The sequence below is a fragment of the Mus caroli genome, unplaced genomic scaffold, assembly GCF_978045245.1.
Source record: "Mus caroli unplaced genomic scaffold, Mus_caroli_1 scaffold_16, whole genome shotgun sequence".
Taxonomy (NCBI): Eukaryota; Metazoa; Chordata; class Mammalia; order Rodentia; family Muridae; genus Mus; species Mus caroli.
Window position 1 is genome coordinate 68,137,658 of NW_028227271.1, and position 20,061 is coordinate 68,157,718.

At 40.8% G+C, this 20,061-nt stretch overlaps 1 protein-coding gene across 1 annotated transcript in view; it reads left to right on the forward strand.

Annotated features, from left to right (window-relative positions):
• Positions 1–576: 576 nt before the first annotated feature.
• The window catches only part of Rnf19a (ring finger protein 19A, RBR E3 ubiquitin protein ligase), a 44,588-nt gene continuing 25,103 nt past the window's right edge, over positions 577–20,061 (forward strand). The window contains exons 1-2 of the mRNA XM_021183294.3: positions 577–810; positions 18,847–19,603. Of these exons, the coding sequence (XP_021038953.2) occupies positions 18,930–19,603 (674 nt within the window). The 5' untranslated portion in view covers positions 577–810; positions 18,847–18,929. The remainder of the gene's footprint in view (positions 811–18,846; positions 19,604–20,061) is intronic.

A 20,061-nucleotide genomic window follows, 5' to 3' on the forward strand; every position in this document is an offset into this window, starting at 1 on the left:
AAGGGTTCTGTTTATTTAACTAACTCTATACCAAGTCTTGTGTAGGTGAAAAATTCAAAGTGTGTCCGACTGGATCAAAAGCTGGAGGGGAATGGAAGACACAGGCTGGACCAAAGTAACTCCTACTGTATCAGAGATTGATAAGGCCTGAGATATTTCTTTGGGGACACCTCGGCTCTGCTCTCCCGAGGGTTGCCAATCAAGCAGGTGAACAAAGGTTTGAAAAGCTAAGCCAGGGTCCTGCGGCTCAGGAAGCGCTCCACCTGGGACGCGGCTCCCGCCGTCCCCTCCTGTCACCTCACGGAGACCGGGTCGGGGTTACAAGAAGGGCGTCTCCCGCCCCACTGCCCAGCGCGTTCCGAGTGAGTCGCCGCCCGCGGGAGGGCCGGCGGCGAGAGCGCGCAGAGCGAGGCGAACGTGCTCGAGCCAAGGAACCACCGCGTCCCAGAGGTAACCGCGGCTGGCCGACGTGGGGGCGGGGCGGGGCGTGACGCCAAGACGCAAGGCGCGCTGGGCGGGGCCATGCCGGGTGGGGCATGAGGGAGTGGAGGGGGCGGGGCTTGGGGGCGAGGGCGGGGGAGAATGGCAGTTGCTGTGTTGGTTCCCGGCTGCGACGGTCCGGCTGGAGTCACTGAGGGGAGTTCGGGAAAGCGGCCGCCCGCAACCGTTCCACCGGCAGCTCTCGCCCTAGCTGAGAAGGTTCCGCGGCGGTGCTGAAGGGTCGTCCTCCGTTCTGCCTCCGCTTTCTGCCTCCGCGGGATGGGCCTGCTCGTCAGCCGCCCAGAGCCGCCGCCGCCCTGAGGAGCTGAGGTACGGCGGGCGCCGGAGCCGCGGGGGCCGGGCGGCTCCCCTACGGATGGGGATTCGAGGCGCCGCTCAGGCCTCGGTCTGGGGCCGGGAGACCGTTGTGGCCGTCTCCGGGGTGCGGGCCGGGGCGTGGGGGCCGGGCCTGCGGCCCCGACGGTGTTGTGACTGTCCACGGCTCTGCCCCGAGCGTTCCGGGGCGGCGGAGCGGACGAGACCCGAGGGCGGCCGCCGTGGGGAGGCGGCGGGGGCGGAGCGCATTCCTGACGGGTGAAATCGCCTCTAACGGGACGCTTTCCGGGCCTCCCCGCACACTGGGCGCCGCGGACTTCGCCCCCGAAGCCTGCCGCCTGGGGCCCGGGAGGGCGGCGGGGAGATGACCGTCTCCGCGAGCGGAGATCGCGCACACAAGCAGGCACCGGCGCGGAAAGCCGTATAGCCTGGGGGTGAACGGGGGTCTTCCGGACTCCACGTCTGGGGTGTTCCCTGCCCTCACCCCGAGTGAGGCCACCACTTTGAATTGCCAGTTTTTCCTTCGGTCTGGGATTCCACTCTACTGTCGCTCTCTTCTCTTTTTCCATTTCCATTAATGGGAAGAACTGGTTTAGGTTCTTTAATCCTGAGACAAGGGCAGCAAATAAAAGAGGGAAGAAAAAGGTGAGGGCTATATATGGGGAAAAGAAAGGTTTAATTTTTGCTTGTTGGCGCCCTTGGAGATAGAAATACACGACTGGTGCTTTACTTTGTGTAGGGTTTACTGTTGAGAATGTCGCAAAATGTTGGTAATGTTAGGACGGCCTTTAAATGCAGCTGCAATTTTCAAACCTAGGGTTGGCTATAAAGGCTGGTGTAAAATGATAGCAAACGGGAGGTATGAAAGCGGGCCTTTCCGTGGTTGGTGCCTTCAAAATATTTTGATCTTCCTCATTCTACTTTGTGTGTGTTTGTGTATACCCACGCGTACCTGGCAGTCTTTGATTATTTAATATTTTAACCAGAATTTCTTGACCCTTTTCATTGTATGTAGTGTGACGAGATACTTGTCTTTTTTCCCCTTTCCGGTTTTGCTGTAAACCGGCCTCTTTGCACATCCTAGTGCTTCTGTTTGTAATTCAAGTCATTTCCATATTTGCTTGCTTAAGCTTCTTTAACACAGAGCTGTCTGTATTGAATTAAAATGTAAATATTTAGAAAATGGCGATGTCCTTACTTTCAAATGTTCTTTACTTGGTACATACAATTTCATGGGCAAAGAATTGGTATTAAGTCTTGGGACTTACTAAACCAAATTATGCAAAACAAAAGCAAGCCTTTTTTTTATACTGTATACAGTGTAAGCTTAAATTTCATGTGACCATGGAAAGATTTTAATGTCATTGCAAGGTGTCTTTCTGAAGAAGAATGCATATGGCAGCTAACCTGAGTGTATTTTTTTTATTATATCATCAATTCTCATTCTAGAACCCCAGTAAGGTTAATTTTTTTAATTGCAGAATTATTTTAGAAATTGAAACAAACCTATTCATTACTAAAATAGCCGCATGAAATGTCTCATCTTGGAGATGCCTTGGTTGAACATTAGAATTAATATAAAGAATTGTTCATTGTACTGTTGCCTAGCAAATGTTAGAATTTCATTTTGAATATTTGTGGCAATGTGTTGGATTTTTGGTGCCTTTTTAAATCTGGCAAAACAACAGTGCCATATTCTACTTAAGTGTTTTTGAAGATACTTCAGCACCGAGTAGAAAGTAAATGGACTTGACTTGCCATGTTTGAACGGCGTCCAAGCAATGTTTTTGCAGTTGTGAGTATAATGTACTCAGGAGTCATTGCCCTCCCCCCCCCCCCCCTTTTTGAGAAAGGGTTTCACTATGTAACCTGGTAGTTGGCCTAGAACTTGCTATGTATATAAAGCTGGCCTTGAACTCACTGAGTTCTTGCCACTGATAGGATTAAAGGCCTGTACTCCTTGCCTAGCTTGGAGACACCACTGTACTTTAATGGGTTATAGATGTATGCATAATTTTAGGCAGACATTTGTGTGTGTGTGTGTGTGTTGCACAAGCTAGGTAAGTTTCTTAGTGCCTCTGCCCTCTTTGTTTGAGGCAAGCTTTTTATTTTTATTTTTTCTTCTTTCCTGTCTTTTGAAAAGGATTTTGTATATTTGCATGACAAGTCTTGGTTTTTCCTAAACACTTAGATATAGCACAGAAATCCTTTAATTTTTAGTCAGCCCTTACCATCTAATAAACATATATTCCCTAATCACCTCTTTGTGTTAGTATCTGTTTGTAATTTAGCTACTCTAGAGATTGAAGTGGGAACATTGTTAGAAGCTAACTGAGCAATTTAGCTAGACCCCATGGCAAACAGCAACAGTAACAGCAAACGTCAGCCGTCATCATCATTATCATCTGGAGGGCCCTGAAGAGTGAGAAATGTAGTTTCCTGATGTTTCTAAGAGGACAAAATAATTGTGATAACTTGTTAACATCCCTAGTCAAGTGCTTGGCACCTATCACATAAGCTGATGATAAATTTGGGTACTTTTATGTCAGAGTTACTTATATCTTCTATATTCAAGAAATAGAAAGTTTTAGAGGCTTGTTACTTGTCTTTCAGATGGTACTGCAGGTGACAGTTGTCAAGTGCAGGCTAGTTTTCACTGACTAAGCTTATGCTCTTTTATTGATTAAAAAAACAGATTTTATTTATTTTATGTATATGCATACACTGTAGCTGTCTTCAGACACACCAGAAGGTGGCATTGGATCTTGTTACAGATGACTGTGAGCTGCCATGTGGTTGCTGAGATTTGAACTCAGGACCTCTGGAAGCGTAGTCAGTGCTCTTAACTGCTGAGCCATTTTTCCAGCCCTCTTTTATTGATTTTTATAGTTGACATTTAGCTAAACAAACAAACCTTGGCTATCTTGGGCTAACAGCCAAAGTAAAGTTGAATTTTTCTAAAGTCATATTTGATTGCATATTAACATTGATTCCATTTGTCCAGTTAGTTCTTCAGAACAAAGCAATAGCCAGTTTTAAAAGGCCCAGGCGCATACAGGGAATACTCTGACTAAAGACTAGCTCGACTCATATTTAGCAAATATTAGATTAGTTATGAAGAATAACTGAATTTTCTTTACCTAGGCAGTTTTCCCTTCCAACTAGGAATAATTTTCCTTTCTTTTTAAAGTTCAAGTGGCGACATGCTAGCTATTCACGGTACAAGAGCTGTTTCACTCTTAGGGGTCACTAGAGGGGTGGAATAAGAATATTAGGAATAAGTCACTATGCCAATTCTTTGTTAACTGGCAGAAGATGCATCATGTTGAAACATAAGTAAACACGCCTGTGAAGAATATTTATTGCCTAACACATCTCTATTTCAGATGGTGGTAGACTTCAACCAAAAAAGGCACTGAAATAATTTTAGGTGTTTAAGACTTGAAAACTTCATTGTTTCTATAGAGTTGTCATATGTCATACTTGGTATATGAGAGTGGAAAAAAGCAAATTTTAAATAAGAATTCCTTAAAAATACATATTACTATATTGCTTTCATGGTTATTAGTAATATCTGAAGAATTATTTGATTGTGCTTTTATGTATTGTGGGTGTTTTTGCCTGCATGTAAATCTGTGTAGGATGTGTGTGCAGTTTCTGTGGAGCCCAGAAGAAGGTGTCAGATGCCCTGTTGATTTGTTGTTTAGCTGGCAGTGGTGGCGCACGCTTTTAATCCCAGCACTTGAGAGGCAGAGGCAGGCGTATTTCTGAGCTGGAGGCCAGCCTGGTCTACAGAGTGAGTTCCAGGACAGCCAGGGCTACACAGAGAAATTGTGTCTCAAAAAACAAAACAAACAAACAAAAAAACCTTACTTATTCAGAACGGTTTTGCTATGTGAAGGTTCCAGTAGGAGAGACCTAGTGAGCTGTTTTAGCTTAAAAGATAAGTTTGCACATTGAATTTTGAAACATAGTATGGGTCAGAAATTACCTTTGTTTGATTTAAGTCCCAAAGAAACTTCAGACCTGTATCTTTACTCAATAAAGCTCAAGTTGTCTCTTGAAAGTATATACCCTAATATTCTTATTCCACCCCTCTAGTGACCCCCAAGAGTGAAATAGCTCTTGTGGTACCATGAGTAGCTAGCATGTCGCCACTTGAACTCCTAAAATTGAATCATGAGGAGCAAATTAGTTAGGACCAAGAAGCCAGGACAGGTTATTGGGAAACTGATAATGTTAGCAAGAGGCAGAGGTAGGTAGATCCCTGAGTTTTAGGTCAGCCAGAGCTACATAATGAGATCCTTTCTCCAAAATAAAACAAAACTAAAACAACAACAACAAAACCCGAAAACCAAAAAACAACAACAAAAAAACCCCCAAAGCATCCTGGATGAGTATTCTGTACTAAAACCTACTGTATCACAAAACAAGTTGTCAGCCGGGCGTGGTGGCGCACGCCTTTAATCCCAGCACTCGGGAGGCAGAGGCAGGCGGATTTCTGAGTTCGAGGCCAGCCTGGTCTACAAAGTGAGTGCCAGGACAGCCAGGACTACACAGAGAAACCCTGTCTCGAAAAACCAAAAAAAAAAAAAAACAAGTTGTCATTAGTCTGGAATTACAGATTTATGAAGCTATGTCATCTGCAATTATTGCAATATTGCAATTAATATATTACTATTTTTATGTGTGATCACATGTGAGAATGTATGGTAGGTAATGTAAACTCTGTGGTGGGAGGGTTTTGTTCATGCTTCGCACTTAGAATAAACTTGGTGTGGTGTATAGTGAAGTAATTGTAGTATTGAGTAAGTTTCACTAAGTGAATAAAATATCTACAGTGAAATGTGCTCTCATGTGCTGCTCTCTCCGAGTCTCTCATCGCAGGCTGGCATGTCCTGATTCCTCCTCCTTCTCTTAAGTTATGGGATTATAAACTATGATTATGTGATACTGGGGTTCAAACTCTGGGCCTTGTGCCTGCTAGGAAAGCATTCTACCAATTGAGCTACACTCCTAGCCCAAGGCTAGTTATAGAAATACACCATGAACCACAATTATGATTTAAGATTTTCCAGTGGTATATGAAGAAAGTTGAAGAAATGAAATGAAACTAATTTTTGTAATAAATTTTATTTAGCCCAGTACACCCAAAGGTCATTCCAGTATGATTAACAGATAGCTTTCATTCTTTGACCTTCACAGTGGAGTGTGGCTCTAAGAGCATTTTGTATGGCATGTTCCTTCTTTTGTTGTCATCTTGGTAGTTTCTTTTTTAAGATTTATGGGCTGGTGAGATGGCTCAGCGGGTAAGAGCACTGACTGCTCTCCTGAAGGTCCTGAGTTCAAATCCCAGCAACCACATGGTGGTTCACAACCACCATAATGGATCTGACACGCTCTTCTGGCACGTCTAAGCTACAGTGACTTATGTATAATAATAAATAAATCTTTGGGCTGGAGCGAACAGAGGTTAAAATTCAATTCCCAACAACCACATGAAGGCTCATAACCATCTGTACAGCTACAGTGTACTCATATACATAAAATAAATAAAGCTTTTAAAAAAAGATTTATATATATATGAGTACAATTATAGCTGTCTTCAGACACACCAGAAGAGGGTGTCAGATCCCATTACAAATAGTTGTGACGCCACCATGTGGTTGCTGGGAATTGAACTCTGGACCTCTGGAAGAGCAGTCAGTGCTCTTAAGTGCTGAGCCATCTCTCCAGTCCCGTAGGTTCTGTTTTGTTTTGGTTTGATTTGGTTTTGGTTTTGATTTTTCAAGACAGGGTTTCTCTATATAGCCCTGGCTGTCCTGGAACTCACTTTGTAGACCAGGCTGGCCTCGAACTCAGAAATCCACCTGCCTCTGCCTCCCGAGTGCTGGGATTAAAGGCGTGCGCCACCAGCACCCGGCTTTTTTTTATTTTTAAATGTTTTGAAGCCATATACGGAATTGTCACTTCCTATATCAGGATTATTGAGTTGGATTGAAAGGCACCAGGCTTCTGCTCTGCTTTTTTTTTTTGTACCCTTGTCTGTAAGATGAAGGAGAGTGTGCTGTTCTTTATGGCAGTGAATTAGGCATGTGCAACACTCACTACTCAGACAAGACTGCAGGAGAGCTCTTTCGTTAATAGTACCTTGTCCTACTATAGCTAGCTTGGTATAAAACTGAAGAAATCCTAAGATTACTACAAATAGAGTGCCCTGCTATCTACCACCTCTAACCCTTGTTCTCCCCTTCATTTGGAATCGGTTACACTAATATCCAGGTTGTCACAAAATCCAGGGATAGATGCCCTCATAAGGGGAAAACAGGAAATTATGGAAGAAGGAGGTGGTGACCAGGAGACTGAGATACAGTCAAAACCCAGAGCTGGAAGAGGCATAGAACAGATTCTCAAGAGTACAGGAGCGAACACAGGCCCGCCTCTAATCTCAAAATTTAGAAAGTAGGTACCTGTTGCTTTAAGCACCACTAGTTTGTGGTGATTTGACAGCACCCATGAAAAACTAATGTATAATCAAAAGTCTCCAATAACCCAAAGGTTTGTGCTTATTGTCCCTTTCTGTCATGCACTATGATTAACAGGTACTAGATAGTGACATCCTAATCCTTTCTTAGACCTGTCTGGAAGTGTGTTAATACCCTCCAGCCTCAACAGGCTTAGGAATAGATTACACCCTGTATGGTCTGTTACTTTTGCTCCTGTCATTTCTTCCCTCTTTTCCAGCTTGTTCCCTTTTGTTCTTCACTTTTACATTGTCATTCGTATTGGGGGAGGGGGAGCAAAGTGATGAGGATAAGCTAACAGGCTCTGCCTCTTACTAAGAGATCTTCCTGTCACTTTCTCCTCTACCTTAATGTTGGATTGCCACAGGCCTCATTTCCCACCTTTCTATATTTACTGCCTTAGTCATTTCATCCATGATTTTACACATCACCCTATAAAAACTTCCAAGTTCCATTTCTAGGCCTGCCTCAACTCCCATTCCCTGCTGTAGAAGGCATATTTCCACCAAAATAGTTGTTGTGAAATGGTTCCAGGGTTAATTAAACCTTTTAACTATTCCCTCCCTACCTTACTGGCTGCTTTTCAAATAGTCTTTAGGTTAGCACCCCTTAGGAGTCAATAGTTAAGTATCTACCAGCTCTCTATTAGTATGTTCCTGTTATCAAAAGAGAATGTTTTTAATCTTCCCCCAATTGAATGAATATTACCTTTTTTATAGCAGTGTACTGTTTTCTAATTCATAATGAATATTAGTTATAATGGGTATGATTAAAACTACAGAACACCATTCTGCTCTACTTTCTAGTAAAGAACTGGGCTTATATAGGTAAATGTAGCAGGTGAGTGTGAAGTTGAGTTGTTCAAGACCTATCTCTTCTGGGAGGCTTTGGCATGTGGGAATAGTTTATTCTGAACTTGTAGTTTCTGTTTCTGGGATTCATAGAAAGTATCTTAGGGGTAGAAGGTGTGTATATGGCCTTGGAAAATTGTACTTCACAAATTTGGAGTGGATTTGTTTAAAGTGGATACTTGTCTATTCTCATGATATGTCCCTTTCTCCCATATTTAGAAGTAATGTGTGAAGGTATTTGTTCTGTTTTTAATAATAAATCACTAGAGATAGGCCCTGTCTTAGCTATATAAATGTAAGAAGACTAAAAACACTATATTTACTTTCAATAAATTTATGTATTTAAGCAATGTTTTCCAAATTTCCTAATGGCTGGCTATACTGGTGAGAAAGGCCATTTCAGGCTGGAGAAGAGGGGTCAGGGGTCAGGGGTGCTTGCTGCTCTTTTAAAGGATCTGAATTTGGAACCCAGCACTCACATCAGACTGTTGACAGCTGACTGTAACTCAAGTCCAGGGTATTTGACATCCTTTTAGGGACTCTGAGGGCACTCACTAACATGTTTCATATATACATACACACATACAGGATGGAAATTACAGCAGATAGAAGGTGGTAAAAGAAAAAGTTGATAAAATTGAAGGTAGAATAATAAAAGCTTGCAAAGTTAATGAATGGGGGGCGGGGGATACATAAAATGAGCATAGCTATTGGCCACTTTGAAGCCATGCTGGTTTGTATAGCTAGAACTACACAGTGAGACCCTAATCCTCTCCCTCCCCCCAAAATTCATTAAATTATGTTGTTTACTTATTGTGTGGTGAGTGGGTGCTGTGCCTTGGCCCATCAATAGAAGTTCTCTCCTCCAATGTAGGTTCCAGAGATTGAGCTGAGTGTTTCAGCTTGGGTGGCAAGTACCTGACTCACTTAGCTATCACCAGTCTGTGAATTGTAAAAGTATAGTCTTGAAATGGGTAAGCCTTTTCTAAATGGGAAAAAAACCCAAAGGTCGTAAAAACAAAGTGTGAATTGTAAAATTTCCTCATTGGAAACTTGCTGTACGGTTGAATATAATTTTTTTAAAAAAGATACTTGATATGACAGCAAGTTGTGTATAATATATTATATATATATATATATATATATATTTAATAATTTGTAGAGACAGCTGACTACCTGGACAGTTCCCTTTCCTCAAAATGTTAAATGCTGAAGCATCAGTCTTCAGCCTTCTGGCCCAGAATTATCTGACAGACATTAAGTGAAGCAGGAATTATGAATGACTAGTTTACTCTGTCTTGGCAGACCTAAGCTGCTGGCTGTCTCACCATCTTGTGTACTTTTCTGGACAGTATTTTTTGTCTTTAGATGACTTAGGGCAATTTTGCCCAGTCACTACCTTACCACAACTGGAACAACTCCATATGGAGGTTATGATGCTCAATATCATCTTTGAAGTGGGATGGGGATACTGTCAAGAGCACACATGCCTCTTAGTCAAAATTTTTATTAATAATGAAGTGACTTTATATGTCATATTCTGTGGACTTCTGATGCTTTTAAAGACTATATAAGGTATATCTGAACTGTTAAACCTTGACTACTCTTAGTTATTTTTAATTGAATAATAATGAAAGCACCTTATTATAATTAAATCAGAATCTAATATGACCATGAGTTTACTATCTGGCCTGTAACTTGCATTACTTAATCATCCTAAAGAGGTTATAATAGTAGCTATTGGAAGGACTGGGTCTAAGCCTTGTATCATTAAATGAGTTGCACAGGCACAATGCCTATCTAAGAGTAATAATATTTGTTTCAAATTTTGTATCAATATAAAAATGTATACTAACGAAAACCTTACATCTGTATCAATACATAAATTCTGTACCAATGTAAAAACTAACTTTAATTTCGGGTCAATTATAAAGATTTCTACCAATGTAAGATTATGGCTGAATAATGCTTTAAGAATAAATTTAGTAACCCATCCCATATATTTCCACCTGTTCAAAATTATGGCCATTTCCAAATCATCCCTTTAAATGACATCTTATCTATAATTTATAAAAGAACCCTGACCAGACACTCACACCCAAGGGACCGGATGACAACTCTCACAACTTCTCCCTGCTGAATTAGGGCGAGGGAAACTTTTCAAAGGGGTGGGGAGTCTAACAATTGGTTAGACTTAAGAAAGCTAGCTTTAGAATCTGTTATCCAGTCTCCGTATGCTTAGTAGGTGCAAGAATTGACTGAAGTTCTGGGATCTGTCTGAAAGGCTGGATGAACCAAGTTCATCAGAGAGAGAGGCTCGCACACGTGCGCGCGCGTGCGTGCGCGCGCACACACACACACACACACACACACACACACACACACGGTCTTCATGTTATAAGGGAAAGTCTACTGTCAGGAATTTTCTCTTGAAGTATTAATCTACAAACTTTTTGTTTGGGTATATATTTGTGTGTGTGGTTGGGGAATGGACTCACTAGCATGCCATGCTTTTTTAAAGTTTGGTTTGTGGGAATGAACTCATTAACAGCCTATCCCTGGTCTGAAGACATTTGGTTTTTTTTTTAAATCTAGCTTTCCTCATTTCCAAAGTTACCTCTAATGAATTATAAGTCATTTAGGTACACTATTAGGAGATGTTTGTCAGTAGGGTACTTTTAATCTGTAATTCTTGAAATTCTGTAGTGTTGATAATTAACATATTTTATTGTACTTGTATATAGTACTTGTAGGGTAGAAAAGATTGTTTTCATGGTTTAAAAATGTAGAAACGCTCGTTTAATAAGAACGCATCAGCTCTAGCAGATCTAAGCCTTTATTTAGCAAACACTATTCTCTATAAGCTACACATTGTGTAAGGCACCAGAGAGACACAGCTTGTCTCACATTCACTTCAGCTAACTTGGTAGCTCTCATTAGCTACATTATCAAAGGTTGATTTCACATTATCCTTGTAACTTTTGCTTGGAGTGATTGATTTGTAATAGAGATCACAGACTCCTCCTAGGGTGCTGTTATCACTACAAAAGGTTGAGGTCTTGACTTCCATGTTCTCTTCTGATACTGGGTATTTTTGTTTGCCACCCCCAACATACCCTCCAGGAATCCCTTCAAAAATTGAAGGCTGGGTATGGTGGCACCTGCCTTAATCCCAGCACTGTGAGTTCAAGGTGAATCTGGTCTACATAGTGAGTTCCAGGACAGCCAGAACTGCTTAATACAGAGACCTTAGAACTCCTCTCCCCACCCCAACATATGTTTTCGTTGTTTTATGTATATGAGTGTTTTTTTAAACCATGTGTACCACACCACAATGTTGTACTTTCGACATGTAAAGATCAGAAAACAGATCCCCTGGAACTGGAGTTAGCACAAGCTAACATGTGGGTACTGAACTCAGTCCTCTCTCTGCAAGAGCAGCAAGTGCTCTTAACTTCTGAGCCCTTGCTCCAGCACCAGGTCCACTCTTCATTCACCCCTCTGCCCTGCTGTGGGATTCAGGAGGTGAACCTCTAAGAATTGCCTTTGTTGTCCTCTTGTTTGTTGACTTTTAGTTGAGTTTAGTCAAATTTGAGGGCCTTGTAGGATATTGGATGTTGGATCCAGAGGAGAAAAAAAATTAGGTAATTATTCCTTTGAGTGAAGATGGATATCACCTTCCTTTGTGCTTTTGCCTAAGGGATGGCAGTAGCTTAATCTTCATTGGTTTTTCATTTTTAACCTGATCACTGACTTTCTAAGTACACCCTTTAGTTAACTGTTTGAGAATACCTTTCCCCTTCTCCTTCTTCTCTTCCTTCAATCTCTTTCTTTTTCTTCTTTTTTCAAGATTTAACGATTTATTTTATGTGTCTAGGTGTTTTGTGCCTGTGCTTGCAGAGGTCAGAGGAGGGTATCAGCTCCCCTGGATGGTTATGAACTGCTATGTAGATGCTGGGAATAGAATGTGGGTCCTCAGCAAGAGTAGCCAGTGTTTTTAATTGCTGAGCTAGCTCTCTAGTACGAGCTTTTTTAAAAAAAAAAAAAAAAACAAGCAAAACAACAACAACAACAACAACAACAAAAAACCTAGGACTGTGACCAATACAGCTTTTTCTAAATCTATGTGGATTGTGCATTCTAAGACTGTAAGATGCTTTGCTTATAAATTTATAAATCAGTATTATAAATTTATCAGTTTATAAATCAGTATTATGAGTGTTGGTTAGGTGTTTCAGCTGAACTGTTGAACTTTTGTAATTTTTACAAAGTGTAAGAAAATAATTTGTCAAATACATTCAAGTTGTGTCAGAACAAACTAGTCAGGGAACTGGAGAGATGGTTTGGGGGTTAAGAATCATTCATTGTTTTTCCAGAGGACTCCATTTCAGTTCCCAGCTGGATCTGACACCCTCTTACACACACACACACACACACACACACACACACACACACACACACGCAAATCTTAAAAACAAAGTAGTACTTTTACTAGGTCTTTAGGACATGTGGCTTTTATACATGGTACAAACACCTTTGTTTTGGACCATTTCATTTTTCCTTCCTTTCTTCCTCCCCCCACCCCCTTTTTGTCTTTTTTGAAATAAGAAATGTAGCTCTGGTTGTCTTGGACTCAGCAATGTAGATCAGGCTGGTATTGAACTCATTGAATTCCATCTACTTCAGCCTCAGCCGACCTCCTCTGGGTAGTTTAATTTCTCAGTTCCACACATTCCTCAAGAGATAGAGAATCAAGGGGAGAGAGTACAAACACTGAACTAGAGGTTAGGAAAGCTGTCTGACCTGCTTCTCCCAGTTGAAATGCATTAAAAGGACAGAGCACTGGTGTTCCTTTGCCCCTGATAAAGCTAATTCTCTAGCCAGGTTTTTTAAGACAGTGAAAGTATGTTCAGCAGGTGGTAATTTGTTGGAATTGTGCTAAATGAGAAAAAGAGACATTTCTCACTTTAATTAACAGATGATCGGAGTTCCTTGTAACACTGATGTTTGAGAAGTGACACTTTTAAATGAAAGCACATAGTATAGGCCTCCTTACATTTCCCTCTATGTCAGGAACCAGGGTCTTCTAATATCTTTAGTTACTGGTCCATACTTGCGTTCTTAGAGGCATGAGCTCACTGGTAGATAGGTGGTGATATCGTGGGGGTTGCATGCATTGGGGTTTTCCAGAGAAACAGATGTTACAGATACACAAAAAACTTTTTTTTTAAAGCAGGAATTGGCTCATGTAGTGATGAAGGCAGAAACATACACCATGATCTAGTGTCTGCAAACTAGTAGCTGAGAAAAACTGGTATAGCTCCAATCCAAGTGTAAATGTTTGAGAGCCAGAGGAACCAGTGCTATAAGTCCTGCTCTGAGTTCAAAAGGCTTGGAAGCCAGGAGCTCTCATGTGCAAGAGTAGGAGAAAGATATCATAGCTCAGATGGAGGACAAACTCACCTTCTCTTTCCCTATCCAGGCCCACAGTGGATTAGTTGATTGCTCACACACATTGATAAGGATGATCTTCTGTACTCAGTCTATAGATTAGGTCCAGTTCTCTTACAATCTAAGATCTTTGCCCACTGCTGCTTTTCTTCATGGTATCAGTATTTTGTAACTTACCAAATCATTTGGGAATCTTTCTGTGCTCTCTATCATTTGTTCTTATTCTAAAATATATCTTTGCTGTACAGTGCAAGCACCTGGGGTGGGGGAGATTAAGAGAAATTTAAATCATAAAGCTGTCAGGTTCCACAGGAAGAGATGTGCTGAGAAGGATATCTTAGTAATGCTAGCCACTTACAATGAAGAAAGCTGGGTTAGGATATCCAGCAGCAACCCAGAAAACAAAGAAAATTCCTTTTCTAAACTTTGGGGGTGGGAGTCTGAATTTAGAGGGAGAACTCTCTAGTAGTTTAGTGAAGGTACTAGATGGATATAAGGCTGTAATTTTAGAAGCTAATTCTGTTGTCCCACTCTACTTTGGGGCTGCTACATTTTAGTAATTTAGTAGTTTAGGAAGGTACCAGATAGGGAAGGCATGGGTGATTCTCTCTCCACAAGGGCAGCATCTAGAACCTAATGAGGTATATGTATGTACATGTGTACATATGTGAAGGTACATGTGTGCCCACATATGCATGTAGAGGTTGGAGGAGGACATTCAAGTTCTTTAGTGCATTCTGCCTTATTCCCTTGAGACAAACAAGGTCTGGAACTGAACCTGGAGCTTACCACTTTTCAGCTAGGGTAGAGCCAGCAAGTCCCAGAAATCTTGTCTCTACCTCTCCCTGCCCCAGTTTGGGATTATAGGTCAAGTAGCCACACCTAGCATTCTATACAGAGATCTAAATTCAGGTCCACTTGCTTGTGTAGCAAGCGCTCTTATCCAATGAACCATCTCCTTACCCCTACACCTAGGAGCTTCCTGGGGTTGGGTTGGTTTGGTTTGGTTTGGTTTGGTTTTGAGACAGGGTCTCACTACGTAGCTCTGGCTCTCCTGGAATTCACTATGTAGACCAGGCTTATTCTGCTTCCTGAATGCTAGGATTAAATGTGTGGCATGTGCCACCACGCCTAGCAATACTTAGGGTTTAATATATCATGTTCTATATTAATACTATGGACCTTATTTAGTCTTTTAAACCATGTTTGATGTAATTGGAGTATGTGTATACACACACATATACACACACACGCATGCACGCACACCCAGGAGGTCTGATAATGAAACACCAAGTCTGATCACTTCTGAATTTCTGCTTTTTCGTCTGAAAAATGAGAATAATGAAAAATATTTGTGGCTAAAACATCTGAGTTGCAAATCATTCAGGAAAGAAAGATGGGCTGATAAGGTCCTGCTTCCGGGGTAGTAGGATGGAACATTGATGATAACCTCTGAATTTGCTGTTACGTAGGTCTCCTCTTAATTTCATTCATATGGCTTTGCAAGATGGTTCTCTCTCTCTTTTTTTTTTTTTTTTTTGAAAAAAGTGAATTATGTATTAGGCTATTATTTGCTAGAGTTTCTCAAAGATGCCCCTCTATGTTTTGTGAAAATTGAGATACTATTTTAAGACAGAGTAACAAATAAGTGTTATGAATAAAGGATAGTAATTACAATTGGTATATGGATAATATGTTTCTTTAGATCACTAAAGTTCATATGGGAAGTATGTATATCTTGTTAATAGTAATAACTCTAATGTTTAGCACACGGAGGGCAAAATTTCAGCTGTGAGAGTCCACCAAAGCTCTTGTTTGATGTAAAAAAGGCATTCCCAGTTAATGTAAAAAAGGTATCCCCATTTAGTAACATGTTTATAGGTAATTCCCTTGGATCATTTCTATCAGTCTTGGGACTGGAGAGGTAGCTCGGCAGTATTTACTACTACTCTTCTAGGTATTGCTAGGCGTGGTGGCACATGCCACACATTTAATCCTAGCATTCAGGAAGCAGAATAAGCCTGGTCTACATAGTGAATTCCAGGAGAGCCAGAGCTACGTAGTGAGACCCTGTCTCAAAACCAAACCAAACCAACCAAACCAAACCAAACCAACCCAACCCCAGGAAGCTCCTAGGTGTAGGGGTAAGGAGATGGTTCATTGGATAAGAGCGCTTGCTACATAAGCAAGTCTTTACACCCACTGCCTGTCACTCCAGGGAATCTGATGCCCTCTTCTGGCTTCTATGGCCACCCGTGCATACACCCCCACTCCCCAAACACACACACACACACACACACACACACACACACACACACAATTATACAAACATACACTAAAAAAAAAGTAGCAAATGGTTGCCTGCACTTTTAATCCTAGCACCTGGGAGGCAAAGGCTGGTAGATATATATGTTAGAGGCCATATATATGTTAGAGGCCAGCCTGGACTATAGTGATTTCCAGGCCAGCTAGGACTATATAGTGAGATGTTGTCTCAAAAAAAACTAACCAGCCTGGTGGTAGTGGTGCACACTTTTAATCCCAGCACTCCAGAGGCAGAAGCAGGAGGCAGGAGGCAGGGGAGGCAGGAGGCAGGGGAGGCAGGGGAGGCAGGAGGCAGGGGGAGGCAGAGAGGAGGCAGAGGGGTAGGTGCGGGGGCAGGGGCAGGTGGATTTCTGAATTTAAGGCCTGCCTGGTCTACAGAGTGAACAGGTGGGGCTGCATAGAAAACCCCAAAACAAAACAACTCCCACACAACTAATTAATGAACTAACTAAAATACCTTTTTTTAGGGAAATAAAATAATCTTGCTGTCTCTGTAACATAATGTGAAACAGAAAACGTGGTTTCATTTGGAGGCAGAAGACAACCTATTTGGTTTTTTTTTTTATTTTATTTATTTTTTTTATTAGGTAATTTCCTCAATTACATTTCCAATGCTATCCAAAAAGTCCCCAATACACCCCCCCCCAGTCCCCCACCCACCCACCCCTACCCCTTGGTCTTGGCATTCCCCTGTACTGGGGCATATAAAGTTGGCAAGTCCAATGGGCCTCTCTTTCCAGTGATGGCCTACTAGGCCATCTTTTGATACAAATGCAGCTAGAGACAAGAGCTCTGGGGTACTGGTTAGTTCATAATAATGATCCACCTATGGGGTTGCAGTTCCCTTTAGCTCCTTGGGTACTTTCTCTAGCTCCTCCAATTGGGGGCCCTGTGATCCATCCAATAGCTGACTGTGAGCATCCACTTCTGTGTTTGCTAGGCCCCGGCATTGTCTCACAAGAGACAGCTATATCTGGGTCCTTTCAGCAAAATCTTGCTAGTGTATGCAATGGTGTCAGCGTTTGGAAGCTGATTATGGGATGGATCCCTGGATACGGCAGTCTCTAGATGGTCCATCCTTTCTTCACAGCTCCAAACTTTATCTCTGTTAACTCTTTCCATGGGTGTTTTGTTCCCCATTCCAAGAAGGGGCACAGTGTCCACACTTTGGTCTTCGTTCTTCTTGAGTTTCATAACCTATTTGTTTTTAAGTGAGGGTTTAACAAAGCTTTTAGTATTGTGTTAAGTGGCCTGTGCAGCCAAATCATGGAGGAACATTTTAAGTTTAAGAGAGAAGGTGAATACCAAAATTTGTATCCCACTATTTTGCAATTGTCATTTCTTAGCATTCTGTGTCTACATTTAAATTATCGTTTGTTCATTTAAGTGCCAATTGAATACTTATATGTTATCTTCTTGTTTATGTGGAGATTTTGTTGTTTTGCTTTTTTCTCCCTTTTACTAACTATACAACAATAGATATATTTATTTGTAATATGTATTATTACTTAATATGAAGAATGAACTTTATATGTCCAGTCTGTGGACTTAAGAATATATTTCTGTTTAATAAATCACGCAAATTAGCTTCCCCCACATTGTGCAAGACAACTGCACTAGTATCAACCCTTAACAACTTTTGTTGGTATCTAAAACGAACACAAATGGTATCTAATGTTTGAATTTGAATTTTTATTCTTTAGTTGTGATTGTTTTTTGGTTGTTTTTGGGGTTTGTTTTTTTTTTTGTAATTCTCAAAACTACTTCTAGAGTCTTTGTGTAGCTCTCAGATTGTACTTTTTTTTTTATTGGTACTGTTATATAAAATCTACTTGTATAGTAAGAAAGCTTATTTTTTTAAACATGTTTCGTGGTTTATCCTGTGTGGTCTTGTTTAGGAGTAAAAATGCTGGGTGTCCATGTGCTCCAGTTTGGTGGATGTTGTTAAACAGTTTCCAAAGCAGTTTCCCATCCTCCTCCTCACTACTCAGTGAGAGTGCTCCCTCCAAATCCCTGTGCACCCCTGAAATACCTTGTAGGTGTGTAGTGGCCTCGCCGTGTAACTGTAATGACAACTCATGGTGTTGCACATTTAAACACGCTTTGGTGAAGTGCTTGTTACGTCCTCTGTCCGTCTTTCTTTGGTTGTCTCTTTTTATGCACTTGTAACTGCTCTTTGCATGTTCTGGACACTGTTATTTTATTAGCTGTTTGTAGCGTGTGTGTTCTCCATGCCTTTAACACTTAATAAGAAAGTCTCTTGACTTGCATTCTGTTATTTAGCCATCTTTTATTTTATGATTAGCATTTGTGACGGTCTGTTTAAGAAACCAACTTGTTGAGATATTCCCCTCCTTTGTCTCCTACAAGCTTCTTTACATTTAGATATATGAAGTTCCTGTAACTGATTTTTTAAAAATTACTTGATTATTATTGTGTGTTTCTATGTTCACATGACATGGTGTATGCATGATTTCAGAGGACAACTTTAAGGAGGAAGTTTCCTTCTTCCATGAAGAATGTTTTTCTTCAAGATTATCATATAAGCTTTTTGTGTTTGCATGTACATTTTATTTCCAATTAAAAACAAACTAAAGGCAGTGAGGAGCCATTTAAGTCAGCGATAGCTGATTTGATTATCTTAGATGATCAAAGTTTATCTAAGACTTTTATAACGATTGTTTCAGCTCAAGTGTAGAAAATCTTTTATTAGGATTAAGGAATGTCCTCATTGCTATTTCAGCATTCACTGTATATCTTCTTGTAGACTAATGGCTTTAAGTTTTAAGCTAATGTTTATAGAACATACTTGCTAAGTTTTTCACAGAGAACCTGCAAGATTATAAAAACATATACATTAAAATACATTTGTTTTTTAGGACATCTGTGACAACAGTCTTCCCTTGAACTTTTTCAAGATTCTCTGAAGAATGGATCTTTTTTACATCATGACTTAATCTGAATGCAAGAACAAGAAATAAGTTTTATTTTTAAGTATAATGAAGGGCTGTGTATGAACATTGACTCTGACTCAATTCTGATGAGCATTTTAGACATGAGTTTACATCAGCAAATGGGCTCAGATAGAGATCTTCAATCTTCTGCTTCATCTGTGAGCTTGCCTTCTGTCAAAAAGGCACCCAAAAAGAGAAGAATTTCAATAGGCTCTCTCTTTCGGAGGAAGAAGGACAGCAAACGAAAATCAAGGGAGCTCAATGGTGGAGTGGATGGAATTGCAAGTATTGAGAGTATACATTCTGAAATGTGTGCTGATAAGAACTCCATTTTCTCTACAAATACCTCTTCTGACAATGGATTGACTTCCATCAGCAAACAAATTGGAGACTTTATAGAATGTCCTTTGTGCCTTTTACGGCATTCTAAAGACAGATTTCCTGATATAATGACATGTCACCATAGATCTTGTGTGGATTGCTTACGACAATACCTAAGGATAGAAATCTCTGAAAGTAGAGTTAATATCAGTTGTCCAGAATGCACTGAACGGTTTAATCCTCATGACATTCGCTTGATATTAAGTGATGATGTCTTAATGGAAAAATATGAAGAATTTATGCTTCGACGGTGGCTTGTTGCAGATCCTGACTGTAGGTGGTGTCCGGCTCCAGACTGTGGGTGAGAACATATCATTTGGCTTATCTTAATTTGTTTTTCTCTGGGGATAAAATAAGAATTTTCTTGTAGTCTATAGAGCAGTCTTAAAATACCAAATAACCTATCCACTCAAACATTTTGGGTATATACCATATTAACTATTAAAAGTCAGAAATTCTAATTTGTTTTTTTTAATTTTTTTATTAGGTATTTTCCTCAATTACATTTCCAATGCTATCCAAAAAGTCCCCAATACACCCCCCCCCCAGTCCTCTACCCACCCACTCCCACTTTTTGGCCCTGGCATTCCCCTGTACTGGGGCATATAAAGTTGGCAAGTCCAATGGGCCTCTCTTTCCAGTGATGGCCGACTTTTGATACAAATGCAGCTAGAGTCAAGAGCTCTGGGGTACTGGTTAGTTCATAATAATGTTCCACCTATGGGGTTGCAGTTCCCTTTAGCTCCTTGGGTACTTTCT